Source organism: Falco biarmicus, chromosome 5 (assembly GCF_023638135.1).
Source record: "Falco biarmicus isolate bFalBia1 chromosome 5, bFalBia1.pri, whole genome shotgun sequence".
NCBI classification, from domain to species: domain Eukaryota; kingdom Metazoa; phylum Chordata; class Aves; order Falconiformes; family Falconidae; genus Falco; species Falco biarmicus.
This window is the reverse complement of record NC_079292.1, coordinates 29,809,362-29,827,592: the sequence shown is the minus strand read 5'-3', so window position 1 is coordinate 29,827,592 and position 18,231 is coordinate 29,809,362. Positions and strand designations below refer to the sequence as shown.

The 18,231-nt window shown below is 46.3% G+C and overlaps 1 protein-coding gene across 2 annotated transcripts in view; it reads left to right on the top strand.

The window, feature by feature from the left end:
* Nucleotides 1-18,231, top strand: part of PLXNA4 (plexin A4) — a 455,447-nt gene that overhangs the window by 290,887 nt on the left and 146,329 nt on the right. For both annotated transcript variants that reach the window (XM_056341131.1, XM_056341132.1), the window contains exon 5: nt 8,544-8,644. In XM_056341131.1, coding sequence (XP_056197106.1) covers nt 8,544-8,644 — 101 coding nt within the window. The remainder of the gene's footprint in view (nt 1-8,543; nt 8,645-18,231) is intronic.

The window sequence follows — 18,231 nt, the reverse complement described above, 5'->3', positions numbered from 1 at the left end:
TGTGAATGGCAGAAGGGGATGGATAGGAAGTGACTGTTCACCACCTCTGCAAATACAAGAATCAGAGGGCATGAAATTAAACTGTTGAAAATCAAGTCTTGAACAAATGAAAGGAGGTCATTCCTTCAAGCAGTGGGCTCTGGACCTGTGAAACTCCCTGCCAAAGCAGGCTGTGGATGGGAAAAGTCAATGCGATTTCAAGGATGCACTGGAAAATTAAAGAAAGATCTGCTCAGGTTACAGCATAGGGACACATAAGACTCATAGATTTCCCTGAATTAAAAGAACCAAAGTCTGAGCAGCTACTGGGGACATCATAAATGTTTACCCTGTTTTTATGCTTTCTTTAGTGCCATGAAGCCATGGCTGAAGGCAAGGAACTGGGATATGTGGAGTGCTGTTCCCAGCCAGTATGGCTGCTTTTATGTAGTATAATGGGGAATGTGAAGTCTGATCTCAATGGAAGAAAAGGGCATTTTTCAAACTGCCACAATTTATGTAGCTTTATAGTGTTTCTATGGGTCGTACCCTGCACAAGGGAATTAGATCAACATGATCCATCCTTCGTGAACTGCATGGGTCATCAAAAGGTGGAGCTAGAGACCTGGGGGAGGTGAGGGTGGCTGGTGAGCGAGAAGAGGCAAAAATCTTCCAGGCAATGGGAGGAAGATATCTTAGCCTGGGGAGATGATAAGGGTATAAAGAAGGGATTTGGAGTGGTGATAGGATTGCATCGATGGGAATGGACAGGTGACATGATAGGATACCTGAGGGCTTCTGAGGAGAATGAATCTGCAGGAAGATGCTCCTTGATATCTGAGGATAAGGATGAGAACATCTGGAAAGATGGTGGAACAACATGACCTGGGAAGCAGCCGTCACCAGTAGAAAAAACTATTAACTTCTCCCTGTGTGTTTTAACTGTTCACGCCTCCACCAGGAGCCTTCAAGAGATGCTGGACTTTAAGAAAGCCCATTGCAGTGACATAAATTCCATTACAGGTCCCAGTTAAATCTATATATAGTCTTTATAGCACCTGGGTAACGACCTACCCCTTGCTTGGCAGGCATGCTTCAGTAACCACACAGGCACTGGCTGTCATTAAGCCTGGGCTGGCCTTGCATTAATTGTGACATGAGGTTCTCTTTTTTTGTAGGCTTGTGAACACAAACATTTAGCCAAACCTCATCTGTTTTACTGTTTGCAGACTGAAACACTTGATCATGAGATAAAGATTTAGTGGTAGACAAGGCAGGGGGTATCTGAAGCTCCCTGGGCCTGGCAGGGAGCAGCACAGATTGAATGCTACAGGCAGAGAAGGCTCGCCAGAGCTGGTGGTTTGCAGGGCGAGTAAGAAGGTGGCTGGTTTCATCAGGCTTGGGTAAAATCACTTGACACTCCCTCCACACCTCTGAGCTGGTGAACTGGGATTTTTACAAGGAACAAGGATTCCTAGTTGTGCACATCAGGATGCCAATGAGATGCACTGTTGCTATCCCAGCTGAGGAACAGTTCTGCGTTCTTGGTAAGGAAAAAAAAAAAGAGTGAATTTGGAGGCAATCTGAATGAGATTCAATGCTGAAACATCTGGACACACACTCTTCCATCTCCAGGTTGGCAGCCACACTCATAGCAGGATGGTGTGTCCCTAGTTTCCCCTGGTTTATTGATGCTTTTGGGATAAGAGTTATTACAGAGTGGTAGACTTCTCAGAGAAGAAGGAGAAGGAGGGGACAGCACTAGGGGTAGGCTGAGCAGTTCTGAAGGGGGAACCTGGGAAGCCTCCAAACCTTCAAGAAAAGGGCTGAGATAATCTTTGTTATCTGAGTGCTTGTTCCTTTGTAAATAAAGCCAGAACAGAAAGCAGGAATGAGCTTGGCTGCAGCAAAGCAGGAGGGCTGTATTTACAGAGCAGATGGTGAAAGGCACTTGTTCAAACAGTCTGTGTCATCACACCAGGTTTTTTGAGTTCCTGGAACCGTTTTCTAGCTATGTAACACAGTGGATTTCCTCTATCACTCTCCCAGTGAATAAAGAAATGCATTTTGTATTGTGACTGGTTATTCTGGGGTTATAATTAGGAAGAGGGGAGACCTCCAGCATGTTTGGGGATTGTTTGCAGCAGCAAGATTAGAGGACTAGCGGGGAACTAAGTATGGCATTGATGTGGGATTCACCTCACCCAGTGTTTGCTGTGTACGTTGTAAATGTCTCCACCTGACCTGGCTGTCTAGACTCCTTTCTATTCAGTGGATAGGCATAGGCACATCCAGGGTGTGATTTAGCTCATCCCTGGTAGACATCTAAACCACAGAGCCAACAAATCCTGCCCTGCAAAAGGTCTCTCCTTCAGCAGAGCCTGGGTTTCTAGCTTAGGCTTAGACTCTGATGCTGCAGACAGGCTTCGGTGAGTGGGTGAAACCCTTGCTTTGCACACTTCCCATGACAGAGCTGTTCCCCACAAGCTGCAAGTTGTACAGTCTTGATGGATCAGAAATGAAGCCCAGTATGCTCTACATAGAGGACACCTAATGTGGCTTTTCTGACCCAGCTGTAAGGCAACGTCCTGCCAAGGGAGGCACTGCAGTAGGAGCAGCAATAGCAATCTCATCGTAGAGCATCTGGTGAGGACTGACACCTCTCAGCCTTACCCCAAAAGTTTCTGGGGCTGTTGCCACAGAGGCTGTGGGTACCAAATCTTGCTTATCTTTTCATGCTTTACCTCTCTTTGTGTCAGTGGCATGTGATTGTGGCTGAGGATTTGCTCTGGCAACACCAGAGTGAAGACATCTCTCACCAAACATGTGCAGGACAGCTCAGGGCAGCGAAGAGGAGAGGAGGAGAAACCGCATGCATGCAACTGTAGGTAGGAAGCCCTTGATGAACAAGTATATTTAGACAGGTAATTTATACTGCCACGCAGCGGGACATTGACCCCCAGTTTAATTATTGTGTCATTTGCCCTTGACAGCTACTGCTGCTTCCAATTAACTCTCCTTAATTAAAGCCTCCAGTTTTCCAAGTATGTAAGCATGGATACACTGGGAAGAGTGCTACAACAAAGAGGAAGAGCTTGGGGGTGTCTGATGAGAAATGACATTCCATGTCCCAGTGGGAATGGCAAGTTATTTACTTATCATGCTGGAGTGGCAGGCTGGAATCAAACCCAGATCCTCATCTCTATCCTGGCAGGAGCATCTTCTTTCCCACCAGTTTTACAGCCACCTATATGTTGCGAGTCCTGCTTCTTACCAGTATAACTAAGACATGCTTCAGCTCCCTGTCTGAAAAGCCTTGCTTTTCTGTGTTCCTGCTTTTTGATGAGTTTGTAGGTCAGGTGGATGAGGCACAAGAACTCAAACATGACAGAGGAATTCAAGGTCTCTTTGCCCACAATTAAAGCCACATTAAAATTGGCATCCTGGGATGCTGTGCAGGTGACCGAACACCCTCACTGACTCTTGTTAAGGGTGCAGAATCTGGTTCCATCAGTTGTCTCTTAGGTGTTTTTGCCTTGCTCTATTTAATAAACTGTATTATCATGAACACTCTATTCAAGGCTTTGAAATCAAATAAGCTGCTTTCTTAATCTTTCTGCTGTTTTTCAGGGCTGGCTGAGCCTTGAAAGATAGCAGCATTCACAGAACCCACATGGCTTGACAGAGTCACTGTTCAGTGTTTTGGAAATGTATCTTTTGACTGTTGGGAAGGAAATTGGCTACTTAAGATGCCTTTTTGTACATTTAAATTAACTTAGTCCATCAGACTGAATAAATCCTGCCGCTGTATTAACATCCAATTATAACAGCAAAGATTGAGCAATGATTCACGTTTTGACCAGAATGTTGGCAGTTGAAGGGGAAAAAAAAAGTAATGTATATTGAAATAAAAAAGTCAAAAATGGGAGCCAGAAAATTATGACTGAGCACATAGCAGGAGCTTTTGTGAATATATAATGGCAGAAGTGGGAGCCAAATTTCTAACAGGATTAGCTGTTACTGTCTATCAGATCCAAAAACCTCAATCATTTTGTTTTAAATGAGTTTCTATAACTCATTCATACTAGAAATAGAGGGTGGAAGTGAGGCTGGGAGCTGGAGAAGCTGCAGTTTGGAATTCAGGCTGGATCAGAGGTGAGGACAGCCCCAGTGTTGTGTGAAAAGCCCTGAAATCATATCTAGCAGGTGAGCTCTGAACTGTGCAGCGGTTGCAGATTTTGCCAGATTTTTCAAGATGTCCTTGTGAGCCAGAAACTCATGAATGATTTCTTTGGGGACTGGTGAATGAATGTGTTGATGAAGTGAGATATCTTTTCAAATCCTGCTGATGCTAGGGCAGCTGGACCTGCTGATTGTCTTTTTGCTGTCCCTGAGAAGGACATCAGATTCCCTTACCACTTGTCCAACTGTAGCTCTGGGGTTTCATCTCACTCTGGATAGATGTGAGTAGGGGACAGTCTAGATGATGAAGCTTCCTGAGGGATACAAGTCCTGACCCTGGTCAAGCAAAGTGCTGGTGGTGAGACTCCTGGGTCTTTTACATCTTGCAATGCACAGCAGTGATCCTGGAGATCCTGTAGTGGGATGACTGCCCTGGAAATGCTGCCTACCTCAGAGATGATCAGAGACCATCTGTCACTCTGGTCTGCTATGGACAGAGCCTTGGAAGCACAGTAGCTCCTAGATGTCCATCAGGTGTATGGACAGGGATCTGTAGGAACCTTACCTCCATTTCTTCAATATTTCAATGAAACCAAAGTCTTTTAAAAACTTAGTGTTCAATAGCCAGGTCTTTCCTTGACTTCTTGCATGAACTTGCTCAGGTGCTTTAAGCCCACACCTTCAAAGCCATTTAGATAGCACCTACTTCAGCTGTGCAAGACCTCACTTTCAGCTTCAGCTCTCATTGATAAAACGGGGATATGTGCTTCATCACATATGGGGTATAAGCCCTTAAAACAGCACTCTCTTCCTATATCCATATATTGCTCTAACACAGTGAGGCCAAAAAATCAGTTAAGCCATGACCACTGCAGGAATATAAATGACTCTAACCTGGCTCATAGTGCCCCAAAACGAAGGCCACCTTGCTTTTGTTAATCCTCTCTGCTGAAACCCTGGTTGTATTTGCTGCAAAAAGTTGAATCCTATTCCACCCTGATGAAAGACCAGCAGTAGGGAGCCTCACCAAGGTTGAGAAATGACCTTGGTAAGTTTGTTAGACTTTCCAAGGATGAAAATGGGGTGGAAGGAGTAATCACAGTCTCCTTTACAATGGAGATTTCAACCTTCAGCATTGTCTAGTCCCTTCATCGCAGTGGAAAAAGGAAAGGCACTGTAACTGGGAGGCTGCATGGACTTTTCTTTTTCAGATATTTTAGGGGCAGCATAAAAAGCTGACTGCTCCCAGGGGGCACGGTCAGTCCTCAAAACTTTCAACTTGGAAAGCTGAGCTGAATTAATTACAGTTTATGTTCCAAAGGAAAATAAGACCTCTGATGTGCCTTATTTGCTTGATGTTCTTTTTCTTTTCAGCTGACGACCCCTAGGTGGCTTTCGTTTCAGTCACAGCTCCTTTGTTTTTTGTAGTTTCTTTCTTTATTAATTAGAAGGTCTGACACTTACAGCCCGAGACATTTATCAGCGTGGTACAATTTTAATTAATCTCACAGTAAAGCTACTTGAGGTGATCTCCTGAAAGATCTCATATAGCAAGAATAAAATACAGCAACACGAATGGTAGCACAACATACCTACTCCTCCGGTGTATTTGACAGGGTGTGGGATGTAGCTTGGCGCAAGCTCAAACTGCATAGCTGTGCTCTCTCGGACAGCAGCTCAAGCAAGGTGTGCTCCCACACAACATACAAACTCTATCCTATAGGGACCTAGTACCCTAAATGCACTAAAAAGGAAGCATTTCTGCAAAGATGTAAACCTGGATTCCCAGTAGGTTCCTCCTGCCTCTGAAAGAAGCTTGGATATCCTTTGGTGGCTAATTCAATAATAATAATAATGATGATGATGATGATGATGATAATAATGATAATGATGATGATGATGATAATAATAATAATAATAATACCTACAGGCACTGCTTTTTATCTACTCTTTTTGTGGCAGTTTGTGAAGAAATAGCATATTTTAGTCCTCTAGGACTTCTTTCTTACATATATATATACTAGTCACAAGTGGATTTTGACTCAGAACTTTCAAACTCAAGATCAGCATCAACTAGGTGCTGGAAAAGTGCATGTTCTGACCTAAACTTCTTAACCAAGGCTCTCTTCTGTAAGACTGATGTAAACTAGCTCAGAAACTGAGGTTCAGAAAAACTATCTAAAGCTAATGAGGATAAATGGAGCCTCACCATATGTTAAACTGAGGGCAGTTTGGATAGGAGCTGCATAGCCAATACCAACTGTGTTCACATATTTCTAATTACAAGGTGGAGATTACACCATCGATTGCCCCTGCATTAAGGAATGGCAGATTTACAATCCTTAAAATTGGATTGTCTGCCTCTTCTGCAAGTATTCTGATGTTCACAGCACAGGCATGGTCAAGCTAGATGTAAACAAGGAAAAATAATTAATCATTTATTTTTCTCAGGTGGAAGTAACAAGTGGGAATGGCCAACAAGAAATTATGAGGTCTCCACCCCTTGCTGTCTTTTTGTAAAAAATTGTATGTCTTCTTGGAAGTTGGATGCAACACAGATTATTGGGTTCAACATAAGTCTAATTGGGTGAAATCCTGGAGTATACAATTTGTATTAAATGAACAACTGATACCTTCCTGACTCAAAGCTTAAGGAAGGTGTAACAATTGCATTCATGGCCAGGCCGTCTTACCTTTAAAACTTTTTGGTACTTAGAGAAGTTTAAGTCACTCACTCCTTGCTTTGACCTTCTCATTTTCCTCACTCTGTGGTCTGTCCTGATTATGTTCTTATGCTCATGGCAATAGATTCAATTTGAGAAAGGTGATTTTGTGTTGGGTTGGGTTTTTTGTTTGTTTGGTTTGGTTTCTTTGGGTGACTTGAAACAGGCAATGGTGCAATTGTAAGTAAATCCCATAATACTTCTTTCTGACGTTTCCTAAAGCTACAGCCACCTGCCAGATGTAAAAATATGGATTTTCAGCTTTTTCTCATAGTCTATCAACTACCATGTGGGTTGGCTGTTTAGGGATTAGGAAGACAATTTCTGGTACAAACAGAAATTTTGTACCAGATTTTCATAAATAGGTGGAATTTTGCCTAACATGTATTTATATATAAAGACCAGGTTTTGGTTCATTTGCAGATGCAGTCAGAATGAATCTTAGTCTGTCACTTCACAGCTCAAACTCTCTCAGATGTTGCACCAAGTAAAACATTGTCAGTAGGATTCAGGTGTATTCCCTTGTCATTTGTCACAAGTAACTGTTCAGCAGTTTACAGTTGGCAGTTCTCAGTGGTGTTTCATCAGGATAATACCACACTGTATCATCTGAAGGAATAAACTCTCCCTGATGACATGAGCTGGGGTGAAGGCACTGGCAATCGGCTGTAGATTACAGAAGCTCTCTGTAGCTTATTCAATGGAAAAGAGACTATCAGGTCATCGGGCCCAAATTGTATGTTTGGCTTCAAAAGAAGTAAGTGGCTTACAAAACCTAATAGGAATCCAAAGTCTCTGGTCCGTTAGACAGGAGGTCAGGCTAGGCAGTCCCTTCTGTCTTTGAAATCTCTGAGTGAAATACTTTAATTAAAAAGGAAGAAAGAAAAAAAGGAGATAATAAAATGCAGTATTTTGGCAGTAGATGGGTGTTTCAGGTCTGCCTCTAATGCCTCCTGAGCTGCAAAGTCACAGTGACAGAAAGCTCATTCAGTACTCAGGCCGGTAGCCTTTGTCCTTTTCCTCCTGGGAACAGCCTCTCCAGGGATAGGACAACTGATGGTTAGAAAGATGCATTGGGGAGTGGAGCTAACGCTCTCCTGGGACCGGTGGTGGTGGGTGTGGGAGGTCAAGGGAAGGAGACAAAGACATCACAAGACCTCAGTTGTCACAGGAAGCCCAAAAGAAGCAGGGTCCACAACCAGAACATAGGAGAGAGAGCACTGAGATCCAGCGGGTGGAACTCGCTACAGAAGATCACATGTTGAATTGTCTCAGGGTATCGGGTCGCCACAGCCTGTACACAGCCTGCCTGATTTCCTCATTGCCTCTGAAACCGTGCAAGTGAGGTCATCTGGCAATGGAGTGTGGAAGGCCATGGGGAAGAGGGGAAGGCCACAGGGCACATGCTGATCTCAACAGGGGTTACACTCAGCCAGGCTGAGCTCTGATCTGGACAGGGTTTGTACCAGGTTGAATTCTCAAGCAATCTGCAGCCACATCCCTCTGCCTATCCCAGCCTACTGAGCTCTGCAGTGATGTTCTACTGGGAGGACAGGCACCAGGAGAAGAGGACAGGGAGGGTGGCACCTCCATCAAGTCATTATGGGCATTGCAGAGCTCTGTGAAAAGCCTGACGGGTTATCTCCTTTCCTCCTGCAGCTCACTCGGGTGCCTGTGGAGTCATGTAGCCAGTATGAGACCTGCAGCGAGTGCTTGGGCTCGGGCGACCCTCACTGCGGATGGTGTGTTCTTCACAACATGTAAGTACCTGCTGATGTTTGCCACCATCCCAGCCCTGCTTTTCTGCCAACCATCTTCCCTCAATGTCTGTGATAACACATGGCAGAGATGCAAATTGCTGCCTCAGTCCCTGGTTGAGTGAGGTGAGCCAGTGAGTCACACCGGTACCTCTAGCAAGGTCTCTGGGACTTACTGGGGGAGGCTTTGCTTAACTGAGAAGCATTTTTTGGAAGACAAGGGAAGAGAAGGGTGGTAGAGACTGGTCTGATTTCCTCAACTGCCTTATTCGCAGTCTGCTGACTGTGCCAGGATAGCACCTGCCACCCTGATGCACTGTGAATCAAGCCACCCACCAGCTCTTCCGGTGACCACCTTGTTTCCATTGCTTAAGGCAGTTTGGCTCTGACTAGCAGCCCAGCTCAGGCACTTGTCTCAGCATCTCCAACAACTTTCCACTGTTTACCTGAACCTCTCCTCTTTCAGACTTGTCATGTTTTCCATTGCCCGTAAAGAGGAATCAGGTCCCTGTAAGCATCATGGGGTTCTTCAGGAGAGCTTTACAGTCTGTATGCTCACTGTGGGGAAATGTTGACCCTGAAGTTGAGTGTTTGTCCTGTGTGGGTCAACTCAGCTGTGCCAAGTGAGCACCAATGAGCCAAACTGCTCATTTGGCTTACCTGGCCAGGATGCTGAGCTAATTTGTGCATATCCACACTCTTTGACTTCTGTGTAACAGGACAAGAAGGGACCTCATTTCACCATTTCATTATTCTACAGTACTGGCTTATCCAGGACCTCACAAGGAGCGCTGGATGCAGGTGTCCTTAGGACTGGGGGATTAGTTCATTGGCTTTGTTTTCTGTAGGCTTTTTAATGGTGCTATTGATCTTGAAGTTTCCTCCCTTCACTGCCAGTGACCCCCTCCTGCAGACACCCCTCTGCCAAAGCTGCTGAGAGGGAGGTGTCAGGTTGGCTGAGCTCCTGGCTATGAGTGGCAGGATGGTCTCACTTGCCAAGAACCTCTCAGCAGAGACAGTGGCTGGAAAGTGCATTGGATCTGTCTAACCAAACATCTCCAGCTGAGTGTGGCTCTGCAGGGTGCTGTTACTCCAAGTCTCACAGTGTCCTTGGCAGCGATGGAGGTTTTTTCTGATGGACCCTGGTATTGCAATGTGTCTGTCTACTCACACTGAGTTCACCTCTGAATTCTTCCTGCTGCATTGCAAACTCTCCTAGTGGAGACAGTGATCCAGTTGAAGCAATCCTCTTTGCTACCTCTCCTTTCCTGAACAGAAGAAAAGGGAACAAACCTGTACCATATTCCAACCTTCTGTGGATGCTTTTTAGCTTGTGTGACCCTCATCCAAAGCCACAACAATCTGCTTAATTTCAGATCAGATCTAGGTGATCCATTCCAAAACTTGTCCAAAGGCTTGACTCAGGCTCTGGAATTATTCAGAGATCCTTGACAAACCAGTCCTGAGTTGTAGTCTGGTAGGCAAGAACCCATGAACCCTTCATCCTGCTGACCTGAGGATATTTCCAATTGATATGCAGCTCTGCAACACATTTCTATCTCGTCTTATCTTGCACCCGCCCTACAAAGCACTGTCTGTTTTGCTGTCAGTGGAAGGACAGCACAGACCATGTGCAAGCAGTATAGCAAAGCATGGATTTGGCCGTTGATTATTCCACAGCAATGTTAGATATTTCATCTCCTGCCATCCAGGGTCAGTGACAACAAGCAATCAATACATCCAGCAATAAATCCCCCAACAGAGAGAAAAGGGGAAGAGGGAACTGCAGATTGCTCAGCAGCTCATTGTGAAGGAGTGTCAGAAATGTGATGGCTGGTGATGAGTGAGGGTGGCAGCATCGACTCAGAACAAAAAAAAACCCGTACAGATTTGGTCCTTCAAGAAGTTTGGCCTTGCAGTCTGGACCTGGTTGACAGCAGAACCCCCATGCCCTCCTCCCTCTGGTCACTTAACCTCTGCTTCCTGATCTGGAAAGGAGAGGCACCTCTTATTGATGTACCTTGCAGCAGGGTCACTGAGATTAATTCCTTGTGGATTTTGGGGGTGGGGGGGGGTGGTTTGGGGTTTTTTTTGTTATTTGAAGGCAAATGTCAAATCCAACTTTAGGTTGTTCCTTCTCCATAGAATCCATTGCAATAATGAAAACTGATTTTCAGTTCTAGTTTGGTAGGGGTTTTCAGTGCAGCCTCAGGTGTTCCTCTCTGGGTCTGTTTCCTCATATTTTTAGGTAGCCCTGAGAGCAGAGGACCCCATTACACCCCGCTCAGCAAGGTTTGTCTGTGAAGATGTTCAGGGTGAGAGTGCCATAATGCTCAATCTCTTACCAGAACTTTTTGCACATCAGAACCCCTTCAGATTCATTAACAGACTTTTCCTCAAGTGGAACGCATCATCAATAACTCCCGTACAGGGATATCTGGGGAAATGTGCCATAAGCATTTTGTGAGTGCTAACCCTTCCCCCTTCCCTCCCAGCCAGAAATCCCAAGGGCTTTCCAGTACACGGCTGAATCCAGCCACACTGATCTGGGAGCTGTTCTGTGTAAGAGATGGAGGAGGCAGTTGGGCTGTGCAAGACCTGGGATGGAGTGGTACTGGAAACCAGATCGCTTGTGGGCAAAGGCACAGCTTTTGCTCATCTTTTCCTCCTGTATAAACCATCAAGAGGAACAGTGGTAGACTGGGAGACAGGTGAAAGCTGCCAGATGGGGTACAGCATCTGTCTTCTTGTCTTTCTTATTTTGGGATTTGCACTTCAAGGGCTGATGCAGACCTTTTTCCCCAGACCCCCATTTCCAAGCTAACCTCAGCTCCCACCACGTGAGAGGTCTGGGGACGCCTGGGGATGGCTCTCCATCCATCATCTCACGGCAGAGCTGGGCTGTCTGCGCAGAGGGCTGCGTGCCAGGGCTCAGGAATCGATTTCCACATCTCTGCTGTCCTAACCTTACACCAAGAAACTCGAGTCTGCTGAGAGAGAAAGAGACAGACAGACCCACACAGACGGCTGCAGGGAAAAGGAGGGGGGAAGGATTGATTGGCTTCTGCCCCGAGAAGAGAAGAGCCGATATAGAGCAGGCCACTGGAGCTTTTCATCTCTGTATCTTTAGCCCCGATCTTGTGTCCCCCCCGTCTTTCCCTGCTATAGCTCTGCTCCCCTCCTGGGCTCTGTTCAGGCCTCTTTAGGTGGTGATGAATCATTTAGTTGGTGTAAATTGAAAATGTGGCGCTCAGTTGCTGCCTGGGTCTCCAGGGGAGGGAGAAGGGCTGGGGTGGGAGCCGGGTGGGGGGGGAGGAACCAGGCTGAAAAGCTAATAGCTGGCACAGAGGCACTTGGTGCCTGGCTGCAAGGTCGCAGCAATGTCACCAGCCCAAACAGGGGGCTGCAGAGAGAGATGAGAGCTGAGCAAAGTTTTCTCTAAGCCTGAAATGAATTGCAGCTTCCTCCTATGTCAGTCGCAGCAGTGTCCGAAGATGCTATCCAATATCTGATCAACCCTCTAAAGCCCCCTGCAAGTTTCTTCTTTCTCCATCCATATCCAAACTGTTACCCTCCTCTACCTCCTTTCCCTCTCAATGCAGAAAGACAGAGAAAGCTGAGGCTCTTTGCCCCCAGAGAAGGGATAAACACCTCTGCAGCTGAATGAGGCTTGAGAAACCTGCCTGGCCCAGCACCAGCTCCAGAGCAGATGTGCACAAGGACTGATCCATGTGCACGTGGTAACCACACAGGTTTTCAGTCCTGCACAGTGTCTCTGGGTTGTACTTAATACCTGAGCTGCCAGAAGAAGGGATATTTGGGGCAGAAAAGCAGCAGCATCCCCATAGGGAGAGGCAACATAGAATCACTTAGGTTGGGAAAGACCTTTAAGGTTATCAAGTCCAACCGCTAACCCAGGACTGCCAAGTCCGCCACTAAACCATGTCTCTACATTTTGTAAAGGAGAGATATGCTGACCTTGCTGGCTGCGGAAGGGACCTGTCCCAGGCTCTGTCGTGTTAGTTGCCACTCCTAGATTTTGGCTGTGCTGCTTGGTTTCAACCTCACGTAGCCTCTGTCTAATTCTGGGATGAATAATCAAACATGTGCAAGTTGTCCTTAAGGGAGGATGCACCCTGCTGGCACCAGCCTCCTTCTGCTCTGGAATCTGCCCTTGCTGTTATGGGGACTCCTTGGCTGGCAGATTATTAGTTGCAATCAGAGAGAAAAATAGTCCCATTTTCTGGGAGGACTTGTAATATTTCAAAACCTTTTTTCCCAGCTTGTAGTAGCCAATTATTATTTTAATAAAAAAAATACCATGAAAGACATTTTAGAAGGGACTGATACCATTTAGTAATTGGGGAATGTTTCATTTAGACTTCAGAAACTCTTATTTGGGGGTTTTATTGCAGTTTTTAGTAAATCACTTAAAATATCAAAATAAAAAGTCACTCAAGTGAAGTTTTACTTTTTTTTTACTTTTTTTTTTCATTAAAATGAAACGTGTCCATCTGTGACTTTTTTTTTTTTTTTTTTTTGTGTCCCACCAAAGCCTTTACTGGCTCTAGAGACTGAGCATAGCAGGTCGTCAACAAACACTGTTCGTTTGGAGGAACTGACGTTTGCTGCTGAGGGAACAGAGTTTGTTTAAGCATCACCAGTCTGTCCTACTGTGAAGGCAGTGGAGCCAGGAGCTGGATCTGCTCTCTGCACTCCTCTGCTCATTGGTGAGGAGCTGCGCGTGTCCTGTGCATGTCCTTCTGGCACCCAAGAACCTCACCTAGGGACCTGAGCTGGCTCTGTTGGCTTTGCACCCCAGTGGCACCCCAGTTGCAGAGCACGTGCCAGGAGAGGCTTCCCTACTCCTGAGCCATGGAAATACGATGCAGTGGCCTCCTGTAGGCATCCTTACCCCATGAATGGAGCAATGACAGAAGGCTTTTAGATATGGGCCAGACCAGCCACCTTCCTGACTCCTTTTGGCTCTGGGTTAGTCAAGGCATGACCGAAATTTGGTACATGCAATTACTCAGGCTGAGCTGACCATGGATTAACTGGACAGCTGTAACAGGAGATATGGTGCTTTTGAGACACTTGAGAAGTCGTATGAGTTTTTTGGTTTCCCTACAAAAGGACAGCCCTCTTCAGAAGGGTTTTATGCTGTCCTCTGGTAGCAGACACCTACCCCAGTATCCGGGAAGTTGCCCTCCATGTTCTCTTGCCCTCCAGCTCTTCCCGTCTGCCTTGTAACTGCAGGGTAGTGCTGTACCCAGAAATTATGATTCTCATTTCTAATATGACATGGAGAAAAAAAGGCACTTAAAGAAGTTGTTTTCTAGGTAGTGAGGGATTAGTGTGGAGGGGGAGGGAAGTTTGTTATCCATACTCAGACTCATTGCCAGACCAGGGGAAAAAAAATAGAAAAAGTTAAAAAGTGCAGCTCCTGCTGTCTCGTCTCAGCAGGTAACCCGATGCGATACTGCTTGCAGAGGCCCATTGATCGTTCCTGGCTTTAACTTTCTTGGTCAAAGTCTTCTGAATCACTAGAGAGCCTTGAGTAACCTAAGCTGCCTACAGATGCTGCAATAAGACCTTTTTTTGAAGGGTCTTTTGCTTGCTTGACTTTCTGCTATTTGAAAGACTATGACTGTCTTTCAGGCTGAGGTTTTTTCTTTCTTTTCCCCTTCACCTCCTCTCTTTTCCTTCCCAGTCTTTTCCTCCACTTGTGCAGGGGAGGGAGGATTTCTCAGTTGCTGCGTGGAGAAGGGGCACTTGGAAGGGCTGTATGTATCAGGCTTCAGGGACCCAGCAGGGCAGGAGGATGGAATATCACCCCCAGTCCTGTGCCACTCTGAGCTCTAACACATAGTGAGAGAAGAGTGGTTTAATGATTGTGGCAGGTGCCTGTGATCCTGTGAACTCCCAGCTTCTACTACAAGAAAGCAGGCCCTCAGCTGTCCCTGTGTTGTACTCCCCGTGTTGCTGTGTCCCAAGGTGCAAACTGGAGTCCCTTCAGTAAGGTAGCAATTGGAAGGTGTTTTGCATTTGCCTGGCATGACGAATAAGTCTTCACAATCACAGTTGGGACCTTTTTTTATAGGAAAAGCTTTCTGTATCCTTTCCTGCCTTAGCATCATCTTGCCATGGGTCAGCTCTTGGTGCCTTCAGATACCTGGGAGACCCTCTACATGTCAAATATACATGACAATTGTCCTGATCTTCGTGAAGGTGGGTCAGCTGCATGAAGAACAAATGGCTTCCAACTCAAATCCTGCTTTGCCTTAGAAACGTGTATCCGGGCTGATCTTCCCCATCAGAGGGGAAGCTCAGAGCTACTTTACTTGCTGTGTTCAGTACCCCTGTGTGTATGAGGCATTTGGGGGCATTTCTCATTGCAACAGGAGATTTACAGATACATGCTGTTGGTACACAATAGGAAGAAAAATGTAAATGCTGGGAGGGAAAGTAATTGCAGGAAATCTGAAACCTTTCATTTGGTTTGAAAGTCTCTGATCAGGTTGGCGGTGTTAGTACTGCCAGTCAATGGTGGCAAAGGTAGGAGTGAACCAGCTGTTGAGATGTCTCGTCTCCAAACAGCACTTGGTTTGACTCCTTCCTGGTCACAGCTGGTGCTCAGACAGCCAGGCACATGGCCTGTGAACCTCTTCCATCTGATAGCAAGGGAAAGTGGAGTCATCTTCCCACAATTGGCCTTGGCACAGAGTGATTCCCACTTCTTCTCAGGTAGTTATCGAAACTGGAGACGGCATTTCAGCCTTCACACAGAGGGAAGCACACAGCAGGGGGGCTCTGTAGAGTGACATTGGCCCATTAGGCATTCTGCATTGAGTCTAGATAATCTTTAATCTGTCTACTGAGGTATAGCTAAAGTACCCATCATTTTGCACCTAGGCATTGCTTCTCCTTTGGAGCAGAGGAAATAGCCCCAAATGTGACAGCTCTCCAATGGCCTTTTGAAATGAGATCGGGGCTCTTAGTCCAGAGAGTAGGAGGGAATTCTTGGGACGGAGAGCCAGCCTATTGATGGTGATAAAGCCCTGTGTGAAACGGAGGCTCCTGGGAATCCCATTTCACTACAGATGGGCAATGGCATTGAATAAATCACTCTGAACCAGCCCTGCACCTTTAAGGAGAACAGCCGAGCACTGGTCCTGGAGAGCTGACCCATCACTGTACCTGCATGTCGTACATGCAGCATCACTGATGCCTTTCCATTCCCTAAATGCCATCATGTCCCTTTTGGGAGAATTTTTGCTGCTCCAGACTACCTAGCAGTGCAGGGCAGAGCTGTGCCCTTCACAGGCTGATTATCTCGGTGGCCGTGCCTGCCTGAGGCAACTCGGGCACAGCACTGGGCACTGTGGACCATAAGACGCAGGCGTGTGGTAAATGTGTTTTAATAACAACCTTCTTCCTTGATTAGCTTATTTTGCCAGAGGGCAGTGGGGAAGGGTGGGAAGATAATTAGTTTGTGCAGTGGGTTCCAGCAGAAGCTTCGTCCTGGTGCAGCCCTGTGAGTTAGGTGTCCTACTTGGGATTTGTCTCCATCACAGAAACATTAGCAGCTCAGGTTTAGCACTGCAGAAAGTTCAGCCGTTGCAGAGAAAGGTCTCTAGGGTTTTTTCTTCTCTGATGTGAAACACAGCACACAGTCTGCCATGGTCCTAGGATGTGTGTTTTACGTGCTAGGACATGCAATGAGAAAAGGGTAATGGGGCTCCTTCTAGGAGACCTTTTGTGTGTCGGTTCCCTGACAGGGGCCAAACCTTTGTCATCTCAGCATCGCCTTTGCTCTGGGCCACTACACACTGCTGGGTGGCATATCTCGATAGCTCACAGTATGTACCTAGGGCAACAGCTAGGGAGGGAACAGGGACAGGGAAGAGCTGTGTGACCACGCTGACCAGCTTAGAAAGCTTGTCAGATGTGCACTGGAGCTGAGATGCAAAGTTACAGGGCTGCCACAGGGAAGGAGCATACTCTGGCTTCGATTATAAAGTGGAGGTTGACAGGGCCAGCAAGGAGACCTAGATATGAAGTAGCAACACAAGGACTTAATTAAGGTGCCTATACACAGATATACAGAGAATATAAGGAAACTCTGAAATACAGGTGTTTTTATTTACTCAAGGAATGCAATTAAGTTGCCCACTCATGCTGTCTGCTGCAACTGGAGTACCTGAAATGTTCACCTTGGGCTGGCAAATACAACACAGAGTCTACTGGAGACCCGTTTCCTCTGGAGAATAAGATGGGGACCAGCTGGAGTCCTGAGGATATCTCAAGTGACTTTAGACCCCCATGTGTGGGCAGCAAAATAGAACCTAAACCCTGCTTGGGATGTCCTCTCCCCACAAAATCTCTGGTTTGCCAAAACCCATCTCTGGGCTTTGCAACTTGACCAGTCTCAGTCCTTCTGTGAATTTTAAAGTCCTTCAGGGCACTAATTTGCAATAAAGCAGGACTAGGGCTCAGTGAGTGTGATGATGTATGGATGGTTTGGGAAACTGTCTCAGTTGCTGGGCTGTTTGTAGGGAATTGCTCTCTGTCTTGCTGTCAGATGCTCCCTGGTGCCTCTGCAGCCAATGATCTGCCAATGAGGGAAAATGGCACGCCAGGCAAGCTCTCCCCAGGGCAGGGGTACATTTGCCTTCCACTTCCACTGTTTCTTCTGTGACATTTCATCATCCTCAACCTGAGACAGGTCTCAGAAGGGAGTGGGGAGGGGGAGAATCAGGAAGCTCTTCCTCCTAAAGAAAAGCACAGCAGACTTTTAAGGTATGTCTTTATCGCTCTCTCTGTGGATCTGCACACACAAACATGCACATAAATACATGCCACCATCTTCTGTTGCATGTTCCCACACTCAGACACCTGCTACTGAATAGCCCTGTGTGCCACCAGCACATATGTCTCCAACCCCTAATTCTGGCTCATGCTCCCACCCCCCTCTGTAGTCGTTCCCCCAAGCAGCAGTGTAGAGGCAGAGCCTTTCCCAGTCATCTTCTGTACCAGTGAGATTTTATTTCCCTTCCCTCTAGTCCTGTGGTCCTGGAGGCAGGTTGTGTGAGTCCACAGGAGCTTCTGAGGTTGAAGCTAATTATCTCGTCCTGCTGTGGGGTGCCTTTTTTTTTTTTTTTTTTTTTTTTGGTACCCGGTTTGTTCTGCTATTGCTATAAGCATAGTCTCTTCTTCCTGTTCCCAGCAATACACATATTTCTTCTGTTTGGTGAGTGGATTCGAGCAACTCATCATTCTATTTTCTTGAACATCTTGTCTCCCATTGTTTTCCACTTCAGATACGTCCTTCATCAGCTTTCAAATAGCATACCATCAATAGTAGGAACAATCTACCAAGGCAGACACATGTTTTAGCTCCATGAATTACAGGAGGCAGGCAACAGCTTGATCTCTGGCCTTGTGGGGAGATGTAGAAGTCCCTCCCTCATGTACAACACAACATTAAAGTAAAACATCTTGCAAATGAAGCCCGCCAACTGCCCCAGTAATGAAGAGCAAGCCTGGGTGTCAGCTGGCTGCAGCTCTCTGCTGGGCTCACTAGCACA